The 23,471-nt window shown below is 47.3% G+C and overlaps 1 protein-coding gene across 14 annotated transcripts in view; it reads right to left on the minus strand.

The window, feature by feature from the left end:
* The window catches only part of PDPR (pyruvate dehydrogenase phosphatase regulatory subunit), a 49,625-nt gene extending 28,861 nt beyond the window's left edge, over nucleotides 1-20,764 (minus strand). For 2 of the 14 annotated variants that reach the window (XM_063597750.1, XM_063597747.1), the window contains exons 1-9: nucleotides 20,558-20,690; nucleotides 14,729-20,177; nucleotides 13,125-13,383; nucleotides 6,401-6,534; nucleotides 4,926-5,007; nucleotides 4,669-4,832; nucleotides 3,247-3,368; nucleotides 2,372-2,489; nucleotides 1,489-1,638 (exon numbers count right to left, since the gene is read on the minus strand). In XM_063597750.1, coding sequence (XP_063453820.1) covers nucleotides 1,489-1,638; nucleotides 2,372-2,489; nucleotides 3,247-3,368; nucleotides 4,669-4,832; nucleotides 4,926-5,007; nucleotides 6,401-6,534; nucleotides 13,125-13,351 — 997 coding nt within the window. In that variant the 5' untranslated portion in view covers nucleotides 13,352-13,383; nucleotides 14,729-20,177; nucleotides 20,558-20,690. Of the gene's footprint in view, nucleotides 1-1,488; nucleotides 1,639-2,371; nucleotides 2,490-3,246; nucleotides 3,369-4,119; nucleotides 4,261-4,668; nucleotides 4,833-4,925; nucleotides 5,008-6,400; nucleotides 6,535-13,124; nucleotides 13,384-14,728; nucleotides 20,538-20,557 lie in introns of those variants that run through there. The other 12 variants (XM_063597746.1, XM_055099099.2, XM_034940675.3 and 9 more) reach the window with 12 other exon arrangements.
* Nucleotides 20,765-23,471: the final 2,707 nt, after the last annotated feature.

Raw genomic sequence — 23,471 nt, forward strand, 5'->3', positions numbered from 1 at the left:
GTGAAACTCCATCTCAAAAAAAAAAAAAAAAAAAACCAAAAAAAGAAGCAGAGCTGGGCACAGTGGCTCACACCTTTACTCCCAGCACTTTGGGAGACCAAGGCAGGCAGATCACTTGAGGCCAGGATTTCAAGACCAGCCTGGCCAACATGGTAAAACCCTGTCTCTACTAAAAATACATAAACTAGCTGGACATGTTGATGCATGCCTGTAATCCCAGCTACTCAGGAGGCTGAGGCATGAGAATCACTTGAACCTAGGAGGTGGAGGTTGGAGTGAGCCGAGATTGTGCCACTGCACTCCAGTCTGGGTGACAGAGCAAGACTCTTATCTCAAAAAAAAAAAAAAAAAAAAAAAAGGCCAGACGCAGTGGCTCATGCCTGTAATCCCAGCACTTTGGGAGGGGCTGAGGCAGGCGGATCACCTGAGGTCAGGAGTTCAAGACCAGCCTGATCAACATGGTGAAACCCTGTCTCTACTAAAAACACAAAAATTAGTCAGGAGCGGTGGCAGGTGCTTGTAATCCCACCTACCACCTACTCTGGAGGCTGAGGCAGGAGAATCACTTGAACCGGGGAGGCAGAGGTTGCAGTGAGCCAAGATCACACCACTGCACTCCAGCCTGGGCAACAGAGCGAGACTTCATCTCAAAAAAAAAAAAAAAAAAAAAAAGCAGCTGGGTATCATGGCTCATGCCCGTAATCACAGCACTTTGGGAAGCTGAGGCAGGATTGACTGAGCCCAACAGTTCGAGACCAGCCTGGGCAACACAGCGAGACCCCATCTCAACAAAAAATTTAAACATTAGCTAGGCATGGTGGCAAGCACCTGTAGTCCCAGCTACTTGGGAGGCTGATGTGGCAGGATCGCTTGACCTCACGAATTTGAGGCTACAGTGAGCTATGATCATGCCACTGCACTCCAGCCTAGGTGACAGGGCAAGACGCCATCTCTCACACACACACAAAATGATAGAGATGACTAAACACACACACACAAAGGGCTAGGCACAGTGGCTCACATCTGTAATCTTAGCACTTTGGGAGGCCAAGGTGAAAGGGATCGCTTGAGCCCCGGAGTTCGAGATCAACCTGGGCAACATGGCGAGACCATGTCTCTATCAAAAAGAAAAAAAAAAAAAAGCTATGAGACCAGGAGTTCGGGGCTGCAGTGAGCTATAATTGTGCAACTGCACTCCAGTCTGAGCACAGAGCAAGGCTCCGTCTCAAGAAATAAAAAAAAAAAGTAAAACTAAGAATAAAATTAAAAAAGAATAAGGCAAATGTCCATTAACTAAGATTTTAGTCCCCTGAATCTGCTACCTAGTAACTCCATCCTCAGACCAGGCAAACTCACCCTCTGTAACCACTGTTGTACCTCATGGCGATGTTATAAACATTAAACAAGGAACTATTCTTCAAAATACTTTGAAAAATATAACATCTTAAACAAATATAAGGCACTACGGTTATGATGCAGTTCACATACCAAAGTGATCCCAGTCTTCCTGTAGATTCTGAATCTCCAGCTGGTTCTTGCCCTCAGTGAAAACTGGTTTCGGGTTCTTCTCAAAGCCCCCAGACAGGATGCCACCCTGCCAGTTCCGAATATAAATTCTTCCATCAGCATCCACAATAGCTGAGGTGGAGAAATGACATGGAGTGGGGAGTGGAAGAAAAAACAAGGGTTTAGAGGCAAGTCAGCTTTCTAAATGGACAGAACAACCAAACAAAAACACCCATTAATGGCTTTATTAATGAAAGAACATTCAATGAACACAGGCATTCATTAGATTTAAAATACCTTTTGAGGTCACGGGGGAAGATCCTCCCATTTAGCCTTTCAGTGGAGACTGTTTCTCTGAGTATCCCTTACCTAGAAGCTTTGACTAGTCCCCACAAGCAAACCACGTAACTCCCACTGTGCCAAGCGAAAGTTTAACGGAAAGGGGGATTGCAGAGCCCATTCTAGGCATGAAGACCGTCAAAAGGATGTGAGAACCCTCTCCTACAGTGCTTGGAACCACGAACCCACCTAAGTCTATCGTTTACCTATGACATTTCTACTATCCATAGCATTCAAGTTAAAAAGTCAACAAGACAGTCCAAATATTCTCAATGACCTCTGTTTAGGACTAAAATTAGCTTGCAAAACAAAAAACAAAAACAAAAAAATGTATTAATGGAAATTTTGGCCATCCTTTCATAAAGAGTTAATAAAGAAAAGTCAGAATTGGGTCCACCTCCCTGTAACATGCTCTAGAAATGAAAGACTCTTTCAGACACAGGCTGTCCTTAGCAGAAAGTTTTCCTTTTCAGAGGACAGGATACTGGCAAAGAAACAAGATTTTAAAAAAAGTGCAAGTCCTCACTTGGTGTGCTGCTCTGCAGAGGGGTCTCCAAGGGGCGAGTCAGGAGGTAGAAGTGTTCGCAGGCATGTAGCGGGATACTAACCGGCTCCTCGTTGGACAGACCCAGCTCGTATGCCCACTACAAATGGACAGGTTGATTTGTGGGTGGGAAGAGGAACAGAAATAAAAATGAGCAAGTTCAGCCTCTTGAGATTAATTCCAAGTGGCTTATGTGTGCTCTTGCTACAGTGTCAGGTGTGGGAAGTCAGCCTGCTTTAGTTCAATTATTTGGATGGGGAGCAATACTACATTTTTTAAGACATAAAAATTACTTTGAGATCAAAGGAAGAGATATTTACCAGCTAGTCAAAGGAGCTCATGGGAACCAAAGGAGGTCCTTTTGATAAAATGCCTGGGCTCAGCTACAAACCCCAAATAGCAATCACTAAATCAACTTCACATGGCAAAAGTATTTCTTAGTTCACTTCGGGATCATAGCATGGAAGGCAAGAGCCAATCTGCTTTAAAAGAAGCAGTGTCCTGGAAATTAGTGTCCACATTCCTGACACAATAAAATAGCCTAATATGTTATTTGCTAGGTTGTAGAATGAAATGTAACACCAAGACCCAGTGCCAAGGATTCACGTCAATGCCTGACCATTTGCTGGCCTTCCTGACCAGGATAGCACCCATCAACCAAGTGTGGAGGAAGGACAAGGTCACACAGGCTTCTATTTGCAGACTAAGTGTAGGTTTCTGATTTAGAATACCCTACAAGAAACAGCGTAGTTACTGATATCTGTATAACCAATCACAATACTAATCTTACTTCTCTACACCAAAAAAATCTTGGAGACAAACGTTAAATAAGAAAAGCAGTGTTGGTGCTGACCTACCTGGCCAGCACAGTTGACAAAATACTGGCATTCAATCTGTCCTTTATCGGTCTCCACTCCAGTAACTTGACCTTTTTTGACCATTACATGAAGAACAGATGTCCGGTCATAGATCTGAACACCTGTTCCAAGGTAAAGAAAGAGTTGGTGCTTCATGTGATGTTCCAGAATGAAGGCATGTGCAGCAGATTCTCCACCCAGAAGAAACACTGACAAAGTCAAGTCAATGCTTTAATTTATTTTTTTATTTTATTTTTGAGACGGAGTCTTGCTTTGTCGCCAAGGGTGGAGGGTAGTGGTGTGATCTTGGCTCACTCTCTGCCTCCTGGGTTCAAGCAATTCTCCTGCCTCAGCCTCTCAAGTAGCTGGGATTACAGGCATGCACCACCATGCCCGGCTAATTTTAGTATTTTTAATAGAGATGGGGTTTTACCATGTTGGTCAGCCTGGTCTTGAACTCCTGGCCTCAGGTGATCCGCCTGCCTTGGCCTCCCAAAGTGCTGGGATTACAGGCATGAGACACCACGCCCGGCTCAATGCTTTCATTTTAAAAAAACACAAAACCCTAGAATCACATCCTGAGACTATGTAAATGGGCCTTGTTCAAGATTGAAAATAGCAAGTCAGTTTAAAAACAGACTTTGGAAAACAATAATTAAATTCCTGGAATCATAAACTATGGAGCAGAGAGGAGAGGATGTAAATAGTGCGCCTTAAGTGCTAACCTGCTCATACCATGGATATGATACCCTGGACACTAGTTAAGTCTTCCCCTCATTCAATGCAACTGGGCTCATGATTTCAGGTGTGGATTAAACTTCCAAGGTGTGTTTTCACCTTGAGCTTCTCAAGTCCTGTGGGGGAAAATATTACCTTAAGTCCAAAGGGCATTAATTGGCAGGGCACAGTGGCTCACGCTTGTAATCCCAGCACTTAGGGAGGCCGAGGCAGGTGGATCATCTGAGGTCAGGAGTTCAAGACCAGCCTGGCCAATATGGCGAAACCCCGTCTCTACTAAAAATACACAAAAAAATTAGCCGGGTGTAGTGGTGCACGCCTGTAGTCCCACCTACTCGGGAGGCTGAAGCAGGAGGATCACATGAACCCAGGAGGCGAAGGTTGCAGTGAGCCAAGATTGTGCCATTGCACTCCAGCCTGGGCGAAAAGAGTGAAGCTCTGTCTCCAAAAAAGGGGCATTAATTAGCACTAAAAGCAGTTCTTTAGAACTTTAAAAATGTGGCCCTGAGGGAAAACACTCATTAACAGATAAATAAAATTATAAGTGTTCAAAATGGAGGCTGAGTACCCCAAAGAGGATAATCTTTCCAAACTTGAGTTGGTGTCACTTCCTACTGTGAGACACTTCCTTAGGTAATGTCTTCCCTGCTAACCTATCTTAAGAAAATGCAAAAACCTGCTCACCATTTTGGGAGGCAGCACTTGCCAGGGCAAGAGCCACGTCAGCAGAAGACACCACTGCATCCTCGGGAACATGCATGGCCCCCACCAGGTCGTGCACGTTGAGGAGATGGTGAAGCTCGGCCACTTTCTTTGGGGAGATGATCTCAGAAGGGATACCTATAACACTGCCACAGAACACAAGGGACAATGACATTCACAGGCTCTTTGGCAGAGGCCAGTGTGGTAAAGTCAGGACACGCTTCTAGACTCTTACGTACTTCAGCCCTGCGTTGATGCGCTTCAGGGAGATCAGACGGTCCTGAGTTTGGGCCAGAAAGATTGAGCCTGTCCTTGTGTAACCTGTAAGAAAAATGAGCCCAAATGAGACAGATCAGACCAAATGTAGGACAGGAGAGTGGAAAATCCACTAGATTATAGGTTAGAAGACCTGTGATGAATCCTGGGACTGCCACTCAATATCCTTGGGCAGGTAAATCAGCTTCTCTGAGCTTCTATGCAAAATTTTAAGAACTTCAGATGCACTAAGGCTCCATGCCCTGACCAAACATTCTCAGCTCACAGTTTTGTGAGGTTGTGAGGATCAAATGAGATTCTAGGCCAGGTGTAGTGGCTCATGCTTGTAATCGCAGCACTTTGGGAGGCTGAGGGGGGCGGATCATCTGAGGTCAGTAGCTTGAGACCAGCCTGGCCAGCATGGTGAAACCCTGTCTCTACTAAAAATATAAAAATTAGCCAGGTGTGGTGGTGCACGCCTGTAATCCCAGCTACCGGGGAGGCTGAGGCAGGAGAATTGCTTGAACCCAGGAGGTGGAGGTTGCAGTGGGTCAAAATTGCACCACTGCAGTCTAGCCTGGGCAACAGAGTGAGACTTTGTCTTTAAAAAAAAGAAAAAAAAAAAAAAAGACAGTTTTGGGCAGGGATTCGACCATCCCTATTCTTCCCACCTTTTAGGCAGTTTCACCCTTTCTCCTCCTAGTCTTGGGGGAGTGTAATCCTTGGCAAAGGCCACTCACAATAACATCAGCTACCAAGTGTCGGATTCTCCCTTCTTCTTCCCCAGTATAGCCAAACGGTGGGCATGTGACCTAAGCTTATCCAATCAGACCCTCCTGGAACAGTCAGTCTTGAGCACGTAGGTGAATGGCCAGAGGTCACCATCTCAAGGGCAGCATCAGCCAGGCCAGGCTGCTCCTGTTCTGGCTGAGGGACTGCCTGCGGTGCAGTCCCCACATCCTGGCTTCCAGGCTGCCTCCAGCTGGCAGCCTCCTGCCAACTCCACAGGCCCAAGCTCCTCCCAACAAGCTCCAAGTTGGCCAGAGTCAATTCCTGTTGTCTGTAATCAACACACCTGATATAGAACCATAATTACACTTGGGCCAATGACAATTCTCCTAAAATGCAATGACTCTTAATTCTTATGAAGAAAGAGTTGAAGCAATTTGGTATCTTATTTTCAAAAGAAGTACAGTAAGGATAATTTACATATTTTCTTAATTTCTTAGTAGAGACGGGGTTTCACCATGTTAGCCAGGATGGTCTCGATCTCCTGACCTCGTGATCCGCCTGCCTCGGCCTCCCAAAGTGCTGGGATTACAGGCGTGAGCCACCATGCCCGGCCAATCCAAGTTTTAATTACCAAAGCAGCAGGCACACCTGGCAGAGGACCAAATACAGAAATGAATATAACAATCTCAGGGACAGGCAAAGCAATAAATGGAAGACACTTGCTTACCTGTTTGGATCCCTGTTTCTTGCTCTAACTGATGGTAGAGTTTGTTTGAGTAGTCTGCCATCTTCTGCTCAATGGTCAAGTGCCTGGCAGTGCTCAGGATGCCAGCACAGAACCTGGTAGAGCCAGCAGCCAGCCTGCAGGATGGATGCAAAATGCTATTAGGTAAATTGACGTCATCTGTGAATACGAGGTCAGGGTTTCTCATTTAATACTGTTTCTAATACCAAAAGATGGAAACAAGCTGGGCACAGTGGCTCACACTTATAATCCCAGCACTTTAGGAGGCCAAGGTAGGAGGACTGAGGACTGCTTGAGGACAGGGGTTTACGACCAGCCTGGTCAACACAGGGAGAACCCATCTCTACCAACAACAACAACAAAATTAGCCAGGCATGGTAGCACATGCCTGCAGTCCCAGCTACTTGGGAGGCTAAGGCCAGAGGAGCACTTGAGTTCAAAAGGTAGAGGCTGCAGTGAGCTGTGATCACATCTCTGCACTCCAGCTTGGGCAACAGGGTGAGAAAAATGTTCAATGACATGGGACAGATTTAAAATTCTGGATAGTTTAGGCCAGGCACAGTGGCTCATGCCTGTAATCCCAGCACTTTGAGGGGCTGAGGTAGGAGGTTCACTTGAGGCCAGGAGTTCAAGACTGGCCTGGGCAACATAGCCAGACCGTGTCTCTACCAAAAAAAAAAATAAAAATAAAAATAAACAAACAAATAAAAATAAAGGCTGAGTGCGGTGGCTCACACCTGTAATCCCAGCACTTTGGGAGGCTGAGGTGGGCGGATCACAAGGTCAGGAGATCGAAACCATCTTGGCTAACACAGTGAAACCCCGTCTCTACAAAAAATACAAAAAATTAGCCAGGCATCGTGGCAGGCGCCTGTAGTCCCAGCTACTCGGGAGGCTGAGGAAGGAGAATGGCGTGAACCCGGGAGGCGGAGCTTGCAGTGAGTCAAGATTGTGCCACGGCGTTCCAGCCTGGGTGACAGAGCGAGACTCCGCCTCAAAAAAAAGTAAAAAAAATAAAGATAAAAGTTAGCCAGGCTACTTGGGAAGCTGAGGCAGGAAGATCCCTTGATCCCAAAAGTTTGCGGCTGCAGTGAGCTAGCATTGTGCCACTGCACTTCAGACTAAGCAATAGAGCAAGACCCCATCTCTAAAATAAAATAAAATTTTGGAATTCATCTATACAATGGAATATTATGCAGCTATAAAAAAGAATGAAAAGGTCTTTATGTACCGAAATGGAACAATCATAATGAAAAAGCAAGGTGAAGAACAGTGTGTAAGGTATGCTCCCACTTATATAAAAAAGAGAAAAAATATAATAAATGAATATCCATACACATATACACAAACCTACCAACACATAATTGCTTATAGAAGTAGAGAATATAACTAGAACTTAACTTCCCTCCAGAGAGGAAAGCTTTTTGTTAGAAGTGAAGATTGAGGGCTGGGTGCAGTGGCTCACATCTATAATCCCAGCAATTTGGGAGGCTGAGGCAGGCAGATCACTTGAGGTCAGGCGTTCAAGACCAGCCTGGCCAACATGGCGAAACCCCATCTCTACTAAAAATACAAAAATCAGCCGGGCATGGTGGCAGGCGTCTGTAATCCCAGCTATTCAGAAGGCTGAGGCAGGAGGATCGCCTGAACCCAGGAGGCAGAGGTTGCAGGAGCTGAGGCTGCACCACTGCACTACAGCCTGGGTGACAGAGCAAGACTCCATCTTAAAAAAAAAAAGAAAGAAAAGGAAAGAACATTGGGGAGTCTTTTTCCTGTATACTCTTTTACATACATATATATACATATATATATATATATATATATATATATTTTTTTTTTTTTTTTTTTTTGAGATGCAGTTTCACTCGTCACCCAGGCTGGAGTGCAATGGCACAATCTCGGCTTACTGCAACCTCTGCCTCCTGGGTTCAAGCTATTCTCCTGCCTCAGTCTCCCAAGTAGCAGGGATTACAGGTGTGTGTCACCATGCCCAGCTAATTTTTGTTTTTTTTTTTTTGTTTTTTTGTTTTTTTAGAGATGGAGTTTTGCTCGTCGCTCAGATTGGAGTGCAATGGCACAATCTCGGTTCACCGCAACCTCCACCTCCCAGGTTCAAGCAATTCTCTTGCCTCAACCTCCCAAGTAGCTAGGATTACAGGTGTGCACCACCATGCCTGGCTAAATTTGTATTTTTAGTAGAGATGGGGTTTTGCCATGTTGGCCAGGCTGGTTTCGAATTCCTGACCTTAGATGATCCACCCACCTCAGCCTCCCAAAGTGCTGGGATTACAGGCATAAGCCACTGCACCCAGCTTCTTTTACATATTTTCAATTTTGAATCATATAAATACATTGCCTATTCAAAAGTACATAAACTTTACATTGAAAAAAATGTTCTCTAATTTGTGGTAGCAACAGAATATAAAGGCTACAGTAATGCTAGGGCCCAAAGACCCAGTTTTGCAAGGGACCCATATGTCAAGAAAGCAGGTGGGGGGTTCTAAGGTCATTTTCCCCAAATTATTTATCACTCAGTAAATAAACTAACATCTGTGTCAGCATGCCTGTCACTTGAGTTTACTGTATTTACTCTAATAATTATATTTTCCACATAAGATTGTCAGCTCCCTAAAGAGATTTTTCTATCATCTTTGTAACTGTGTGGAGCTCCACCCCAGGTGGGAGTTCCATTAACTGGCTGGTGGTCAGCACCTATAGCTCTGGTGACATCTCTGCTGGGATAGCACTCCTTGAGCAGCTTTGACAGTGGCTCTCGCCCTTGGAGGTACATTAGAGTCCCCGGGGAAGCTTTTAAAAATATTGATGCCTGGCCTCACCCCTAGAGATTCTGGTTTGTTCTGGGGAGAAGTCTGGGCACTGGTAATTGTTAAAAGCTCCCCAGCTGATTCTAATGTGCAGACAGATTTAAGACCCATTGATCTATGAGAACAATAGTGAAGATGGAGAAGAGGAACAATTATAGATAAAGGGGAGTATAAAACCATTTCACAAGCCACGGATAAGGCATAATAATAACTATTATTTTTTGAGACAGTCTCACTCTGTTGCCCAGGCTGGAGGGCAGTGGCACAAACTTGGCTCACTGCAATCTCCGCCTCCCAGGTTCAAGCAATTCTCCTGCCTCAGCCTCCTGAGTAGCTACAATTACGGGCTTATACCACCATGCCCAGCTAATTTTTGCATTTTTAGTAGAGACAGGGTTTCCCCATGTTGGGCAGGCTGGTCTTGAACTCCTGACCTCAGGTGATCCACCCACCTTGGCCTCCCAAAGTCGTGGGATAACAGGCATGAGCCACTGCACTTGACCCAGGCATAATTTTTTTTTTTTTTGAGACTGAGTCTTGCTCTGTCGCCCAGGCTGGGGTGCAATGGTGCGATCTTGGCTCACTGCATCCTCCGCCTCCTGGATTCAAGCGATTTTCCTACCTCAGCCTCCCGAGTAGCTGAGATTAACAGATGTGCATAACCACTCCCAGTTAATTTCTGTATTTTTAGTAGAGATGGCGTTTCACCATGTTGGCCAAGCTGGTCTCGAACTCCTGATCTCCGGTGATCCACTCGCCATGGCCTCCCAAAGTCCTGGGATTACAGGTGTGAGCATGCCTGGCTGGCGTAATTATTTTTAAGTGTGAGGTTTAAATAGTCTGCCTTATATCAATTCTAAGGTATTATATAATCTTGAAGCAACAAATTAAACCAAAAATGAACCTCCCTAGGGTCTCACACTTGGAAACATTTACACTGAGATTAGTTTATCACTTTTTGTGGAAATACCTGATAATTAAATTTAAAAGGATTTCAAAAAATAGGAGAAAGACTTTGACATCAAGGAAGCATTATGAGGCCAAGTGCGGTGGCCCACACCTGTAACCCCAGTACTTTGGGAGGTTGAGGTGGGCGGATCACTTGAGCCCAGGAGTTTGAGGTCAGCCTGGACAACACGGTGAAATCACGTCTCTACCGAAAAAACAAAAAATTAGCCAGGCATGGTAGTGCATGCCTGTAGTCCCAGCTACTCAGGAGGCTGTGGTGGGAGGATCACTTGAGCCCAGGAGGCAGAGGTTGTAGTGAGCTGAGATTGAACCACTGCACTCCAGCCTGAGTGACAGCGTGAGACTCTGTCTCAAAAACATTAACAAAAACAAAACCCACTTTTGCTCTTAAAAGTATCCACTGCAGGCCGGGCATGGTGGCTCATGCCTGTAATCCCAGCACTTTGGGAGGCTGAGGCGGGTGGATTAGCTGAGGTCAGGAGTTCAAGACCTGCCTGGCCAACATGGTGAAACCCCATCTATACTAAAAATACAAGAATTAGCCAGGTGTGGTGGCATGCAACTATTAATCCCAGCTACTTGGGAGCCTGGGGCAGGAGAATCACTGGAATCCGGGAGGCACAGGTTGCAGTGAGCCGAGATCACGTCACTGCACTCCAGCCTGGGTGACAAAGCAAGACTCTGTCTCAAAAAAAAAACTATCCATTGCATAAAATAGAAATCCATGAGTCTAAACTGGTGTGTGTGTGTGTGTGTGTGTGTGTGTGTGTGTGTGTGTGTATACAGATATATAACTGAGTAAATAAATGGGGGAGAATGAAATCTCTTCCTGACAGTAATATGCCAACTATAATAAATGTAGTATGATCCAAAAAACACCATTTGTCAACCATCATGGTGGTGGCTGACTCAGGCAACAGTTGTCAATGGATGCTAAGCCCAGTAGGTGGAGGTCTGATATGAACAGGATATTGGCATAATCTCAGAATCCATCTCTTCTCAAAGGGCACCGGCCCATTACAAGGGGAGAAAACAGGGTCTCTGTGCTAGAGATGCTTGGAGGACACCAATGTAACTGGGTGACCAGGGTTATCACCACCAGAAGTGAGACAGGACAGCCATACGCCTCCTGATGTGGTGCACTGCTGAGAGTCCAGCCTAATTTCTGTGGTCTTACTGCCAAAAATGTATGACCTGGTTATGATGATGGATGCACAACTCTGTAAACAGATTTTAGCACTTAACAAGGATGAGTGGCATGGTATGCAAATTGTATCTCAATACAGTGATGGTTATAAAAGTCTCTAACCCAAGTCTGATCATAAGACAACAGCCTAGGCCAGGTGTGGTGGCTCGCGCCTGTAATCCCAGTACTTTGGGAGGCCAAGGTGGGTGGATCACTGGAGGTCAGGAGTCCAAGACCAGCCTGGCTAACACGGTGAAATCCTGTCTCTACTAAAAAAACAGAAATTAGCAGGGCATGGTGGTGGGTGCCTGTAATCCCAGCAACCCGGGAGGCTGAGGCAGGAGAATTGCTTGAACCCAGGAGGCGGAGGTTGCAGTGAGCAGAAATTGCACCACTGCACTCCAGCCTGGGTGACAGAGGCAGACTCCATTTCAAAAAAAAAAAGAAAGAAAAGAAAACAGCCTAGGCAACACAGGGAGATCCCATCTCTACAGAAAAATACAACAATCAGCCAGATGTGGTGGTGCATGTCAGTAGTCCCAGCTACTTGGGAGGCTATGGCAGAAGGACTGCTTGAATCCACGAGGTCAAGGCTACAGTCAGCTGTGATATTGTGACTGCACTCCAGCTTGGGTGACACAGCAAGACCCCATCTTAAAAAAAAAAAAAAAAAAAAAAGGGAAGAAGAAAACATTAGCTAAACACAGGTTGAGAATTATCAGAGTGAAAGGCCTGTATTCTTTTTTTTTTTTTTTTTTTGAGACAGTCTCGCTCTGTCACCCAGGCTAGCGTGCAGTGGCATGATCTCCGCTCACTGCCACCTCCGCCTCACAGATTCAAGCGATTCTCCTGCCTCAGCCTGCCGAGTAGCTGGGATTACAGGTGCACACCACCACGCCCAGCTAATTTTTGTATGTTTAGCAGAGACAGGTTTTCACCATGTTGGCCAGGCTGGTCTCGAACTCCTGACCTTAGGTGATCTGCCCACCTCAGCCTCCCAGAGTGCTGGGATTACAGGTGTGAGCCACCATGCCCGGCCAATATTGTTGTATGAATCTAACATTACTTGTATAGTGGTATAATATTAATTAATGATGGATTATAAGAATCCATTCTGTAATCTCTGTAACTATTACAAATTAATATAAAGGGACTTAGCTTACAAGCCAATAGAGCAGAAAATACTTGACCTAAAAGAAGGCGAGCACAGAGAAACTGAGCCTATAGAGCATATTTCTCTTGGGGAATGAGAACAATATTAAGAACCTAGCAATTAAGCAAACAAGAGCAGTTGTCTGCTTTGCTTAAATGCAATCCACATTATTTACAAACACAAATTTTTGTCAAAGTCTAAAATGTTGCTGGGTACAGTGGGTCATGCCTGTAGTCCCAGCACTTTGGGAGGCCAAGGTGGGAGGACTGCTTGAGGCCAGGAATTCAAGCTCAGCCTGGGTAAGAAAGCGAGATCCTGTCTACCAAAACACCACCACCGAAAAAAAAAAAAAAAAAAAAAAGGAAAACGAAATTTGCCAACTCTCTAAAAACCAGAGAACATGAGCATTATTAGCCATCCTTAAGCAAAATTCAGGAGATTCCACCTTGCTTCTTCTCATGCTACTTAGCAACATTTAGATTAGCTACTGGTGGGGCAGTATCTCTGAAAGGAGAGGGAATCTGATACGATTAGTGCAGCACAGCCATGAGCCAAATGCAGTCTGATCCTTACCTGCCCTGCTCCAAAAGGACAATATCCTTCCACCCCATTTTGGAGAGGTGATAGGCCACAGAAGTGCCCGTGATTCCACCTCCACAGATGACCACCTGTGCCTGGGTGGGCAGGGCCATGGAACGCGCCTCGGCAGCTGACGTGCTGTTTCTTGCAGAGGACCAGTTCTGCCATCCTGGGCTGGCTCTTTGTCTTCCAACAATCGACAGCAACCGGTAGAACATCATGTCTCTCACCAACTAGATCTCAGGAACTCAAACTAGACAGAGAAACCAAACATATTTCATGCCATTCTACTCAGTGCGTGGGATTAATGAGAAAGGGATTTGACAAAGAACGATAGCCATTCATTCAGCAAATATTTGAGGGTGGCTGGGCGTGGTGCCTCACACCTGTAATCCCAGCACTCTGGGAGGCCGAGGTGGGCGGATCACGAGGTCAGGAGATCGAGACCATCCTGGCTAACACAGTGAAACCCCGTCTCTACTAAAAATACAAAAACTTAGGCCGGGCGCAGTGGCTCACACCTGTAATCCCAGCACTTTGGGAGGCCGCGGCAAGTGGATAACGAGGTCAGGGGTTCGAGACCAGTCTGACCAACATGGTGAAACCCTGTCTCTACTAAAAATACAAAAATTAGCTGGGCATGGTGGCGGGTGCCTGTAATCCCAGCTACTCAGGAGGCTGAGGCAGGAGAATTGCTTGAAGCCGGGAGGCGGAGGTTGCAGTGAGCAGAGATCGCGCCACCGCACTCCAGCCTGGGCGACAGAGCGAGACTCCGTCTCAAAACAAAAACAAAAACAAAAAAAGAAATATTTGAGGGCATTCTGAGTTTCAGATATTCTGCTAGCAGTGAACAAGAATGGGGAAGTCCCTGTCTTTATGAAATTTACATTTGAGAGTTTGCATGTGTGAATGAGGAGAACACCAATCAATATACAAATAAACATACAAATAAAACAGTAAATAAAGCTAACGTGATAGAGTAACTAGGGGCATATTTAAAACAGGATGGTCAGAAACAGCCTCAAAGGAAGTGACATTTGGAAACAGACCTGAAGGATAAGGAACGAGCTATACATTTGGCAGACACTGAGACAAGCATGTGCAAAAGCCCTGAGGTAAGACAGACCAAGAACAAAAAGGAGGCTGGCATGTACACGACACGGGGAGTGTGGGGAGATGATCTAAGACAATGCTGGAGAGGCAGGCGGAAGCCAGTTACACACAGCCCTTGGGTGCCATCAGCAGGAGTTGGAATTTTATTCAAAGTACAAAGGAAAATCACTAATGCGGGAGTATCACTAGCAGGGGAATGAAATGACCTGGGATGTTTTTCTTTTCTTTGTTTTTTTTGGCGGTGGGGGGTGGGGGGATGTTTTCCAAAGGTCAGTCTGGCTCCATGGTGGAGAGCGGATGGTAGAATTATAAAAACAGAGTCGACTTCCTGGGCTCAAGTGATCCTCCCACCTTGGTCTCCCAAAGTGTTGAGATTACAGGCATGAACCACTGCCCTTGGACAAGGCAGGGTTTTAACAAACTTAATCTATCAGCAAAACAGATGACTGTTCAAGTTTCAAGAAACTGAAGAAGAAAGCACCTACTGGCTGTCCATGCAGTCATGTGTACAGGAGGATGAGGACTTTGAGACGAGAGGCGGTAGACAAGGGGGCCTCAGGGCAGCTCACTGCTAGTCATCTCCTTACCGCCTCCACTGCCAGCCACAGGACCCACAGATGCTCCACAGTCAGCCCAAATTGTCCAAGGCCAGGGTATCTATGTCCATCCATCAGAACTGCAACCAATGCAAGCACAGACTGTGTCCAGGCAGACATCCCATCCAACTGGAGACAAATTGTCTTGGCCACCTTGTGGTTGCCACCATGCCTCTCATCCCTGGTCCCTGTTAAGCACCATCTCAAAACAGAAGCTTCTCTACCCGGCTAGTCTTTCCATAATCTCATCTCCACGTGACCAATTTATTTCCCGTGGCCCAAGCTCTCTTTGTTTTCCTCTCCTTCAAGCCCCTCTACTGCACCCTCTAGAATACCTTTCCCAAAGGTAAACACCCACCCCTTTGCTGACATTCTCTCCACCCTCTGTCCCAATGGCAACACAGCTCTCCTGGGGAACTGCTGCTGCCAAATGGCCAGCCCCGTCCCATTGACCTCACTGTCAACCTCCTGGCTTCTGACCCGTGACCACTCGGTTATACTTGAAAACTGTCCTGCTCCTTGGTGGCTTAGGCTAGCACATGTTAAGCCACAAGCAGACCTCTTGTCTGTATTCAGGTTCAGAGCCCAGCTATTCCTCTCTCAACCTTCAACTTCACCTCCTTTCTTCCCTCATTCTAAGCAGATAACCTGGCTCATCTCATTCCCTGAAACCCTTCCTATAGACCCACTTGCATCTGCAACCATCTCTTCCTTCCTTCTTTTATCCACTGGAAAGTTAATCTCCCCCAAGGGCCCTGGATCCCACTTCCTCCTCTCTTCTCTTGACCCTAGCTCCATCAACTGCTGTCTCTCTTTCATGTACCTGCAATGTTTCCCTCCCTTTTTGCTGCTTTTCCTCAGCAATTTTTTTTTTTTTTTGAGACGGAATCTCACTCTGTCGCCCAGCTGGGAGTGCAGCGGTGTGATCTCGGCTCACTGCAACCTCTGCATCCCAGGTTCAAGCAATTCTCCTGCCTCGGCCTCCTGAGCAGCTGGCACTACAAGCACGCGCCACCACGCCCAGCTACTTTTTGTATTTTTAGTACAGACAGGGTTTCACCATGTTGATTAGGCTGGTCTTGAACTCCTGACCTCAGGTGATCCACTGGCCTTGGCCTCCCAAAGTGCTGGGATTATAGGCGTGAACCACCACACCCACCTTAATGACTTTCTGATGCCCTTAGGAAAAAGGCAAAACTCTTTTCATATCAAGTGCAAGATCCTTCACAGTCTGGTTCTTATCTGTGGTCTCATTTCTCCTTTCCTCACACTCTGACCAAACCAGACTGAACAACCTGTAATTCGTCAAACATATCAGGTGAGGCGTGAGTGTTCTATTCGGCTCCAGGTTCTGTGCATGCTGTTCCCTCCTGGCATGGTTCCTGCCACCCCTCCCCCAAATACAGGTAATCTCCTCAGGTCACAGCCTCTTTGACATCTTATTTATTTTTTTTGAGATGGAGTCTCACTCTGTCGCCCAGGCTGGAGTGCAGTGGTGCGATCTCAGCTCACTGCAAGCTCTGCCTCCTGGGTTGATGCCATTCTCCTGCCTCAGCCTCCTGAGTAGCTGGGACTACAGGCACCCGCCACCATGCCTGGCTAATTTTTTTTTTTTAATTTTTAGGAGTGACGGGGTTTCACCATGTTAGCCAGGATGGTCTCAATCTCCCGACCTCGTGATCCGCCTGCCTTGGGCTCCCAAAGTGCTGGCATTACAGGTATGAGCCACCGTGCCCAGCCCCCTCTTTGACATCTTATCTGACACTCTCCCCCTCCTTCTCCAACACTTGGTTAGGTGGCTCTTCTATGTTCTCCTATAACACACTACACTTCTCCCAGCACAGAACTTACCACACTGCACAATGGTCTGTTTGCCAATCAGAGAAGCAACACGCCAGCATGACAGGGAATCCAGGCTTTGGGGGCGGACAGTTCTGGGTTTGAAAATATCCCCACCTCTCACTAGCTGTATGACTATCAGCAAGTTACTAAATCTCTAGGCTTTGAACTCCTCATCTGTAACACGGGCTAGAAACACCTACCTCACATGGTTGCTGCAAAGACTAAATCAGACAAGGCAGGAAGAACATGGTACAAGCACCTAAGAAGCACTCAGTAAGTAGTAGTTATTTTTTATTATTTTTTGAGACGAGGTCTGTCACGCAGGCTGGAGTACAGCGGCATGATCATGGCTCACTGCAGTCTCAACCACCCAGACTCAAGCGATCCTCCCACCTCAGCCTCCAGAGTAGCTGGGACCACAGATGTGTACCATCACACTCAGCTAATTTTAAAATTATGAATATTTGTAGAGGTGAGGTCTCACTACGTTGCCCAGGATGGTCTCGAGCTCCTGACCTCAAGTGATCTGCCCACCTTGGCCTCCCAAAGTGCTGGAATTACAGGCTGAGCCACCACACCCGGCCTATTATTTCCCTATTATAATGGAACTAAGAGCAGAAACCTTATAAATTGCTCAGTTTTCCCAGCGTTCAGCATAGGTATCTAGGAAATATATGTTGATACATGAATGAGAACAGAGAACAAAGAAGATGGGGGGAAAGAATCAAAGGTAGGCCCCCCAGATTTGAGGAGATATCTAAATACCTGAAAGAATTATTTTTATTTGTATTTATTGTGAAACAGAGTCTTACTCTGTCACCCCGGCTGAAGTGCAGAGGCGTGATCTCAGCTCACTGCAACCTCTGCTTCCCAGGTTCAAGTGTTTCTCCTGCCTCAGCCTCCCAAGTAGCTGGGATTACAGGCGCACACCACTGTGCCCGACTAATTTTTTGTATTTTTAGTAGAGATGGAGTTTCACCATGTTGGCCAGGCTGGTCTCGAACTCCTGACCTCAGGTGATCCACCCACCTTGGCCTCCCAAAGTGCTGGGATTACAGGCATGAGCCACTGTGACCGGCCAATAATTTTTAAAGCTAATATTTTTATAAGTAGTTACAATGCACCAGATACTGCCTATGTATATAACTAATTTAATCCTCACAACCTTATGAGGTAGATACTAGCATTTCTATTCTACACTTGAGGAAACAGGCACAGATAAGTGGAAGTGACTCACCCAAGGTCCTACCAAACTGTTGAGTAGCAGAACCCTGCCAATTTGGCATTAGTGGCCTGCTATTTAATCATGACTCCACGCTACCTTTCAAATAAAAGCAGATGGTAAGGAAAGGACAGCTGTGAGGACTGAACCATTAAGCACATTCCCCTAACAGAAAAAGGGAATTGCAAAGGTGGCAGAACAAACACAGTAACAGATGAGTTTTAAGGTGGAATTAAAAAAAAACTTTAGGCCGGACGCCATGTCTCACGCCTGTAATCTCAGCACTTTGGGAGGCCGAGGCGGGTAGATCATTTGAGGTCGCAAGTTGGAGACCAGCCTGGCAAACATGGTGAAACCCCATCTCTACCAAAAATACAAAAAATTAGCTGGGTGTGGTGGCACGCACCTGTGGTCCCAGGTACTCATGGTGTGGCCACCATTGCATCTTGGGCCTCACTAACCAGTGCCCGTTTGTTGGATTCAATACTGTCTCACCACACAGGCCAATCTTGTGTTTTATTAATTAAAAAATAATTTTTTTTTTTTGTAGAGATGGGCTCACTATGTTGCCCAGGCTGGTCCCGAACTCCTGAGGTAGGAGGATCGCTTGAGCCTGGGAGACAGAGGTTGCAGTGAGCCGAGATTATGCTACTGCACTCCTGCCTGGGTGACACAGTGAGACTCTGTCTTAAACAAAACAAAACAAAAAAAGGCCAGGCGCAGGGGCTCACACCTGTAATCCTAGCACTTTGGGAGGCCAAGGTGGGTGGATCATTCGAGGTCAGGAGTTTGAGACCAGCCTGATCAGCATGGTGAAACCCCGTCTCTACTAAAAACAGAAAAATTAGCCAGGTGTCGTGGCTTGCACCTGTAGTCCCAGCTACTCAGGAGGCTGAGACAGGAAAATTGCTTCAACCAGGGAGATGGAGGCTGCAGTGGGCAGAGTCGCGCCACTGCCTGGGCGACACAGTGAGACTCCATCTCAAAAAAGCTCAGGGTGCTTGGCGCCAAAAAAGGGATCTCTGACCTTGTGTTCATTATGACCTTCAAAAGAGTGAAGTGGTGAGGGCATGAGGGCAGAGGAAAAGAAGGGCTTAAGACAACGAAGGAAAAGGAGGCACCAGAGTCTAGTGCCTTTGCCGCCAAACCTAAGCCTATAAGGTTGGCAGCAAAACCAAAGCACAAACTGATAACAAAGGAGGTAAAGCCAGGGGAGAAGAAACCGAAGACGTCAAACACAGAAATGAAGCACATCATCTGGTTTAAAACAAATGATAGAGTTTTTACAGTTCTGGAAAATGACCGTATAATATTCTCTGCTAAGAAGAATAACTTCTGCTAAACAACCATAAGACTGCAGCTGGCTCTACTCAGATCTGCTTATTCCAACAAGACCAAGGTGCTAGTTCTAACTTCGAGTTGTCCCTCTGTATGGCTGCAGCGTTGCGCACAAGACTGCCGGTCACAAGGAAGACTGGATGAGCGTGGGTTCACACAACATTTCCCACACTTGCCTCAGCAAAAGAACCACCTGGGACACTTGTTTACAAATGACAGATTCCCACGGTCCACCTCGGCAGATTCTGATCCTGCCACTCCAGGGAGCTGTATTTTTCAACAAGTACACCAGGTGATCACGCAAGTTTAAGAAATTAACACAAGTTGGCCGGGCGCAGTGGCTCACGCCTGTAATCCCAGCACTTTGGGAGGCTGAGGCGGGCGAATCACGAGGTCAGGAGTTCGAGACCAGCCTGGCCAACATAGTGAAACCCCATCTCTACTAAAAATACAAAAATTAGCCGGGCGTGGTGGCGCACACCTGTATTCCCAGCTACTTGGGAGGCTGAGGCAGGAGAATTGCTTGAACCCAGGAGGCAGAGGTTGCAGTGAGCCGAGATCGCGCCACTGCACTCCCGCCTGGGCGACAGAGTGAGACTCCGTCTCGGAAAAAAGAAAAAAAAAGAAAAAAGAAAAAAGAAATTAACACAAGTCCCTGCCACTGGAAAAGCATATCCGTCAGGCTGGCTCCTCCTCCACCACCAGCCCCCATCCCGGTACATCACGTTTACATGCATGCGGAAAATGGGCTTGGAGATTCTGGATTCAAATCCGAGGTATCACACATCGGCCCCCAAAGGTCAAACATTAAGAAGGAAGCTTACTGCCCTGTCCCAGACTTTTCTAGGTGACTTCTTCCTCCGGACTCTGCAGCAGTCTTACTAGTTCTAAAAGCACAAGCGGACCGCACGTCTCAACGCGGGAAAACAGTTCCATCTGCAGGGATGGAAGACCGGGCTAGACAAGCTGGAGTTGGCTCTGCGCCGCAGGGGTGTGCAAGCCCGAGACGGGGGAGCCCGAGGTCACCCCGGCCGCCCTGGCATCGGGGCTGAGGTGCAGGCTCCTGGAGGAGCGGTGCGCAGGCCCAGGGGTAGCCGAGGACACAAGCCAAGGCACGAGCGGACAACCTTACGGGGACGAGTACTGGCGCCTGGACGCGACTTCGCGAGAGGCCAGGCGGAACCCACTGGAAGCGTGAGCTAGCGGGGACCACCCCCGGGCGAAACCAAAGGAGAAAGAGGGGAACCCAGGGGTCCCGGGGTGCTTAGGCCCGCGCGGACGGGGAGGCCAGAGTTGCCCCGAAGCTATCTCCTTACCTCACCGGCCCCCACGGGCTCCGCGCTCAGCTACAGCCCGGCGGGAGCAATGCGGCAGCCACAACAGTTGCCGGCGGTCGCCGCGGGCCGGAAAGCGGGGTTCGGGGATGGGAAGGGGGCGGGGCGAAGCGAGCAAAAAGTTCCGGGGAAGCCGAGACCGCGACCTTCCGCGCTTTACGGCCCCCGGGCAAGGGTACTGCCGGCGCGTGACCTCAGCCGCGCACGAGCGCGCCGTGACGCCCTCGCGGAGCCCCGCCCCTGCCACGTGGGCTTGTTTGGGTCTCGCGAGGCACCGCCCCCCGGGCCTCTTTGCCACCCTCAGAGGCGAGCTGTGGAAGCCTTGACTCTTAGGGCCGTTTTAGAACCGGGGCCTCGGACCGGCGGGGTTTCTGCACGTGGAACCGGAACATCTGAGATGATCGCAGGCCCTGTGGAGTGTGGGGAGCGCGGGAGTTCTTTCTTCCCTCGAGGCCCGTGCCAGGGCTTACTCCAAAGCCAGTGGGTCCCCAGTCCTAAGCCAAGCAGTCCCGGGGGAAAACGCTTCTCATCGCCGTGGGAGCGCGGATCTTGGAAGTGGCTCTGGGCTTTCTTGGGCGAGGCTCTCAACAGAGTAGATCGGAAGTCCATTCTGCTGGCCCGCCCCACCTCGGAGGACGGACTAACGGACCTGAGTTCCCGGCCCTATCTTACTCTTCTCAGCTTCTCAGCTTGGCTCAGCTCAGAGGAAGAGGAATCACTGAAGTCTCAGAGAAGTCTCCACTCATCCCTTCCTCACAAACAATAACAAAGGCTACTGTTATGTCCTACAAGCATTAATTAATTAACACACTTCAGTAGGTATGCTCGCCTGTAATATTGAACGTAGGTGCGATAAATAATGGGATGGAGCAGGAATCAAAGACAGATACTGCGACATAGGGTGCTCCGGGGCCAGCGTTTCGCAATGCTATCGCGTGCACACCCCCCAGACGAAAATACCAAATGCATGGAAAACTCCCGTGACTGGTTAATAGGGTGATAGACCTGTGATCCATCGTGATGTCTTATTTAAGGGGAACGTGTGGGAGACTTTGAATGTTATGGCCCTGAAGTAGGAACCAGATGTCGGATACAGTTCACTTTAGCTACCCCCAAGTGTTATGGGCCCGGAGCGAGGAGAGTAGCACTCTTGTGCGGGATATTGATTTCACGGAGGATGGTGACCAAGGGACCCCTATCTGAGGGGGGGCATCCGTGGGGGCGAGAGAGGATTTAATCGTAATGTGCTATGTACGGTGTACGGTTGTATGTACTATGTACTGTTAAGGAGAGGTGGGTTTGTTGGTATTCGGGGGGTGGAGAATTGTCTTTGGAAGTGTGTTTTATGTTTGATAGTTGGGGGGTTGATTGCTGTGCGTGCTTGTAGGCATGGGGTGGAAGATTTAATGTGAATGTAGGTTTTTATGTACTGTAGGTAGTTAAGTGTTTATAGTGCTGTACGATATTCATGGTGGCTGGCAGTAATGTACGAAATACATAGCGGTTGTTAATGAATGAGCCAGTACTTGGGTGGTACTTAAATTTGCTTCCCCATGAAAGAACAGAGAATAGTTTAAATTAGAATCTTAGCTTTGGGTGCTGATGGTGGAGTCAAAGACTTTTTCTCTGATTTGCCCTTGGAAGAAGGTTTTCGTTTCCGCTTTACAAGACTGGTGTATTAGCTTATACTACAGGGGCAGGTTCATTCGAGTATTTTGTTTTCGATTAGGGAGGTAATTGGTATTAGGATTAGAATTGTTGTGAAGTATAACACGGATGCTACTTGCCTGATGGTGATAAAGGGGTAGTTTACTGGTTGTCCTCCGATTCAGGTTAGGATGAGGAGGTCTGCGGCTAGGAGTCAGTAAAGCAATTGGCTTAGTGGGCGGAATATTATGCTTTGTTGTTTAGATGTATGGAGGATAGGGATTGCTGCTAGGATGAGGGTAGATAGTAGTAAGGCGAGGACACCTCCTAGTTTGTTGGGAATGGATCGGAGAATTGTGTAGGCAAATAGGAAGTACCATTCGGGTTTAATGTGGGGTGGGGTGTTTAGGGGGTTAGCCAGGGTGTAGTTGTCTGGGTCGCAGTATCTGTCTTTGATTCCTGCCCCATCCCATTATTTATCGCACCTACGTTCAATATTACAGGCGAGCATACCTACTGAAGTGTGTTAATTAATTAATGTTGTAGGACATAACATCAGCCTTTTCTTTCCTTCTAGAACTCATCACTGACTCAAGGATATAAGTTTGATGACTGTCTTTTCCACTGGTGTGACACGATCTCTGTCGACAGAACCTTAGTCTTATGCATAGCTTTATTCTCAGCACCCAAAACAGTGCCTGGCACCTCTTCCACTGAATATTATATGCATAAGGGTCTCATGCTGCAGCCACCATTGCATCTTGGGCCACACTATCCAGTTCCCGTTTGTTGGATTCAATACTGTCTCACCACACAAACCAATCTTGTGTTTTATTAATTTAAAAAAAAATTTTTTTTTGTAGAGATAGGCTCACTATGTTGCCCAGGCTGGGCCTGAACTCCTGGCCTCAAGTGATCCTTCCATCTCAGCCTCCCAAAGTCCTGGGATTACAGGCGTGAGCCACTGTGCCTGCCCCAATCTTGTGTTTTATTGCTGGCCACCTGTAGCCAGGCACTGTGCAGGATGATGGGATCCAGCAGTGTACAAGAAAGAGGTGGTTTCTGCTCTTAGGGAGTGGCAGTCAAGTTCCAGGGACCCCTCTGTCAAAAGGCCAGGCCACAGCCTACATAGTTTATACCCCATTTACTGGCCAGTCAAATCACACAAAGATAGCCCAGATGAGGTCTGCCAGACAGTGGACTGAAACTATGCCATAGGCTCCTGTGCTAGATAAATACTTCCATATTT

The sequence above is a fragment of the Pan paniscus genome, chromosome 18 (genome assembly GCF_029289425.2).
Source record: "Pan paniscus chromosome 18, NHGRI_mPanPan1-v2.0_pri, whole genome shotgun sequence".
NCBI classification, from domain to species: Eukaryota; Metazoa; Chordata; class Mammalia; order Primates; family Hominidae; genus Pan; species Pan paniscus.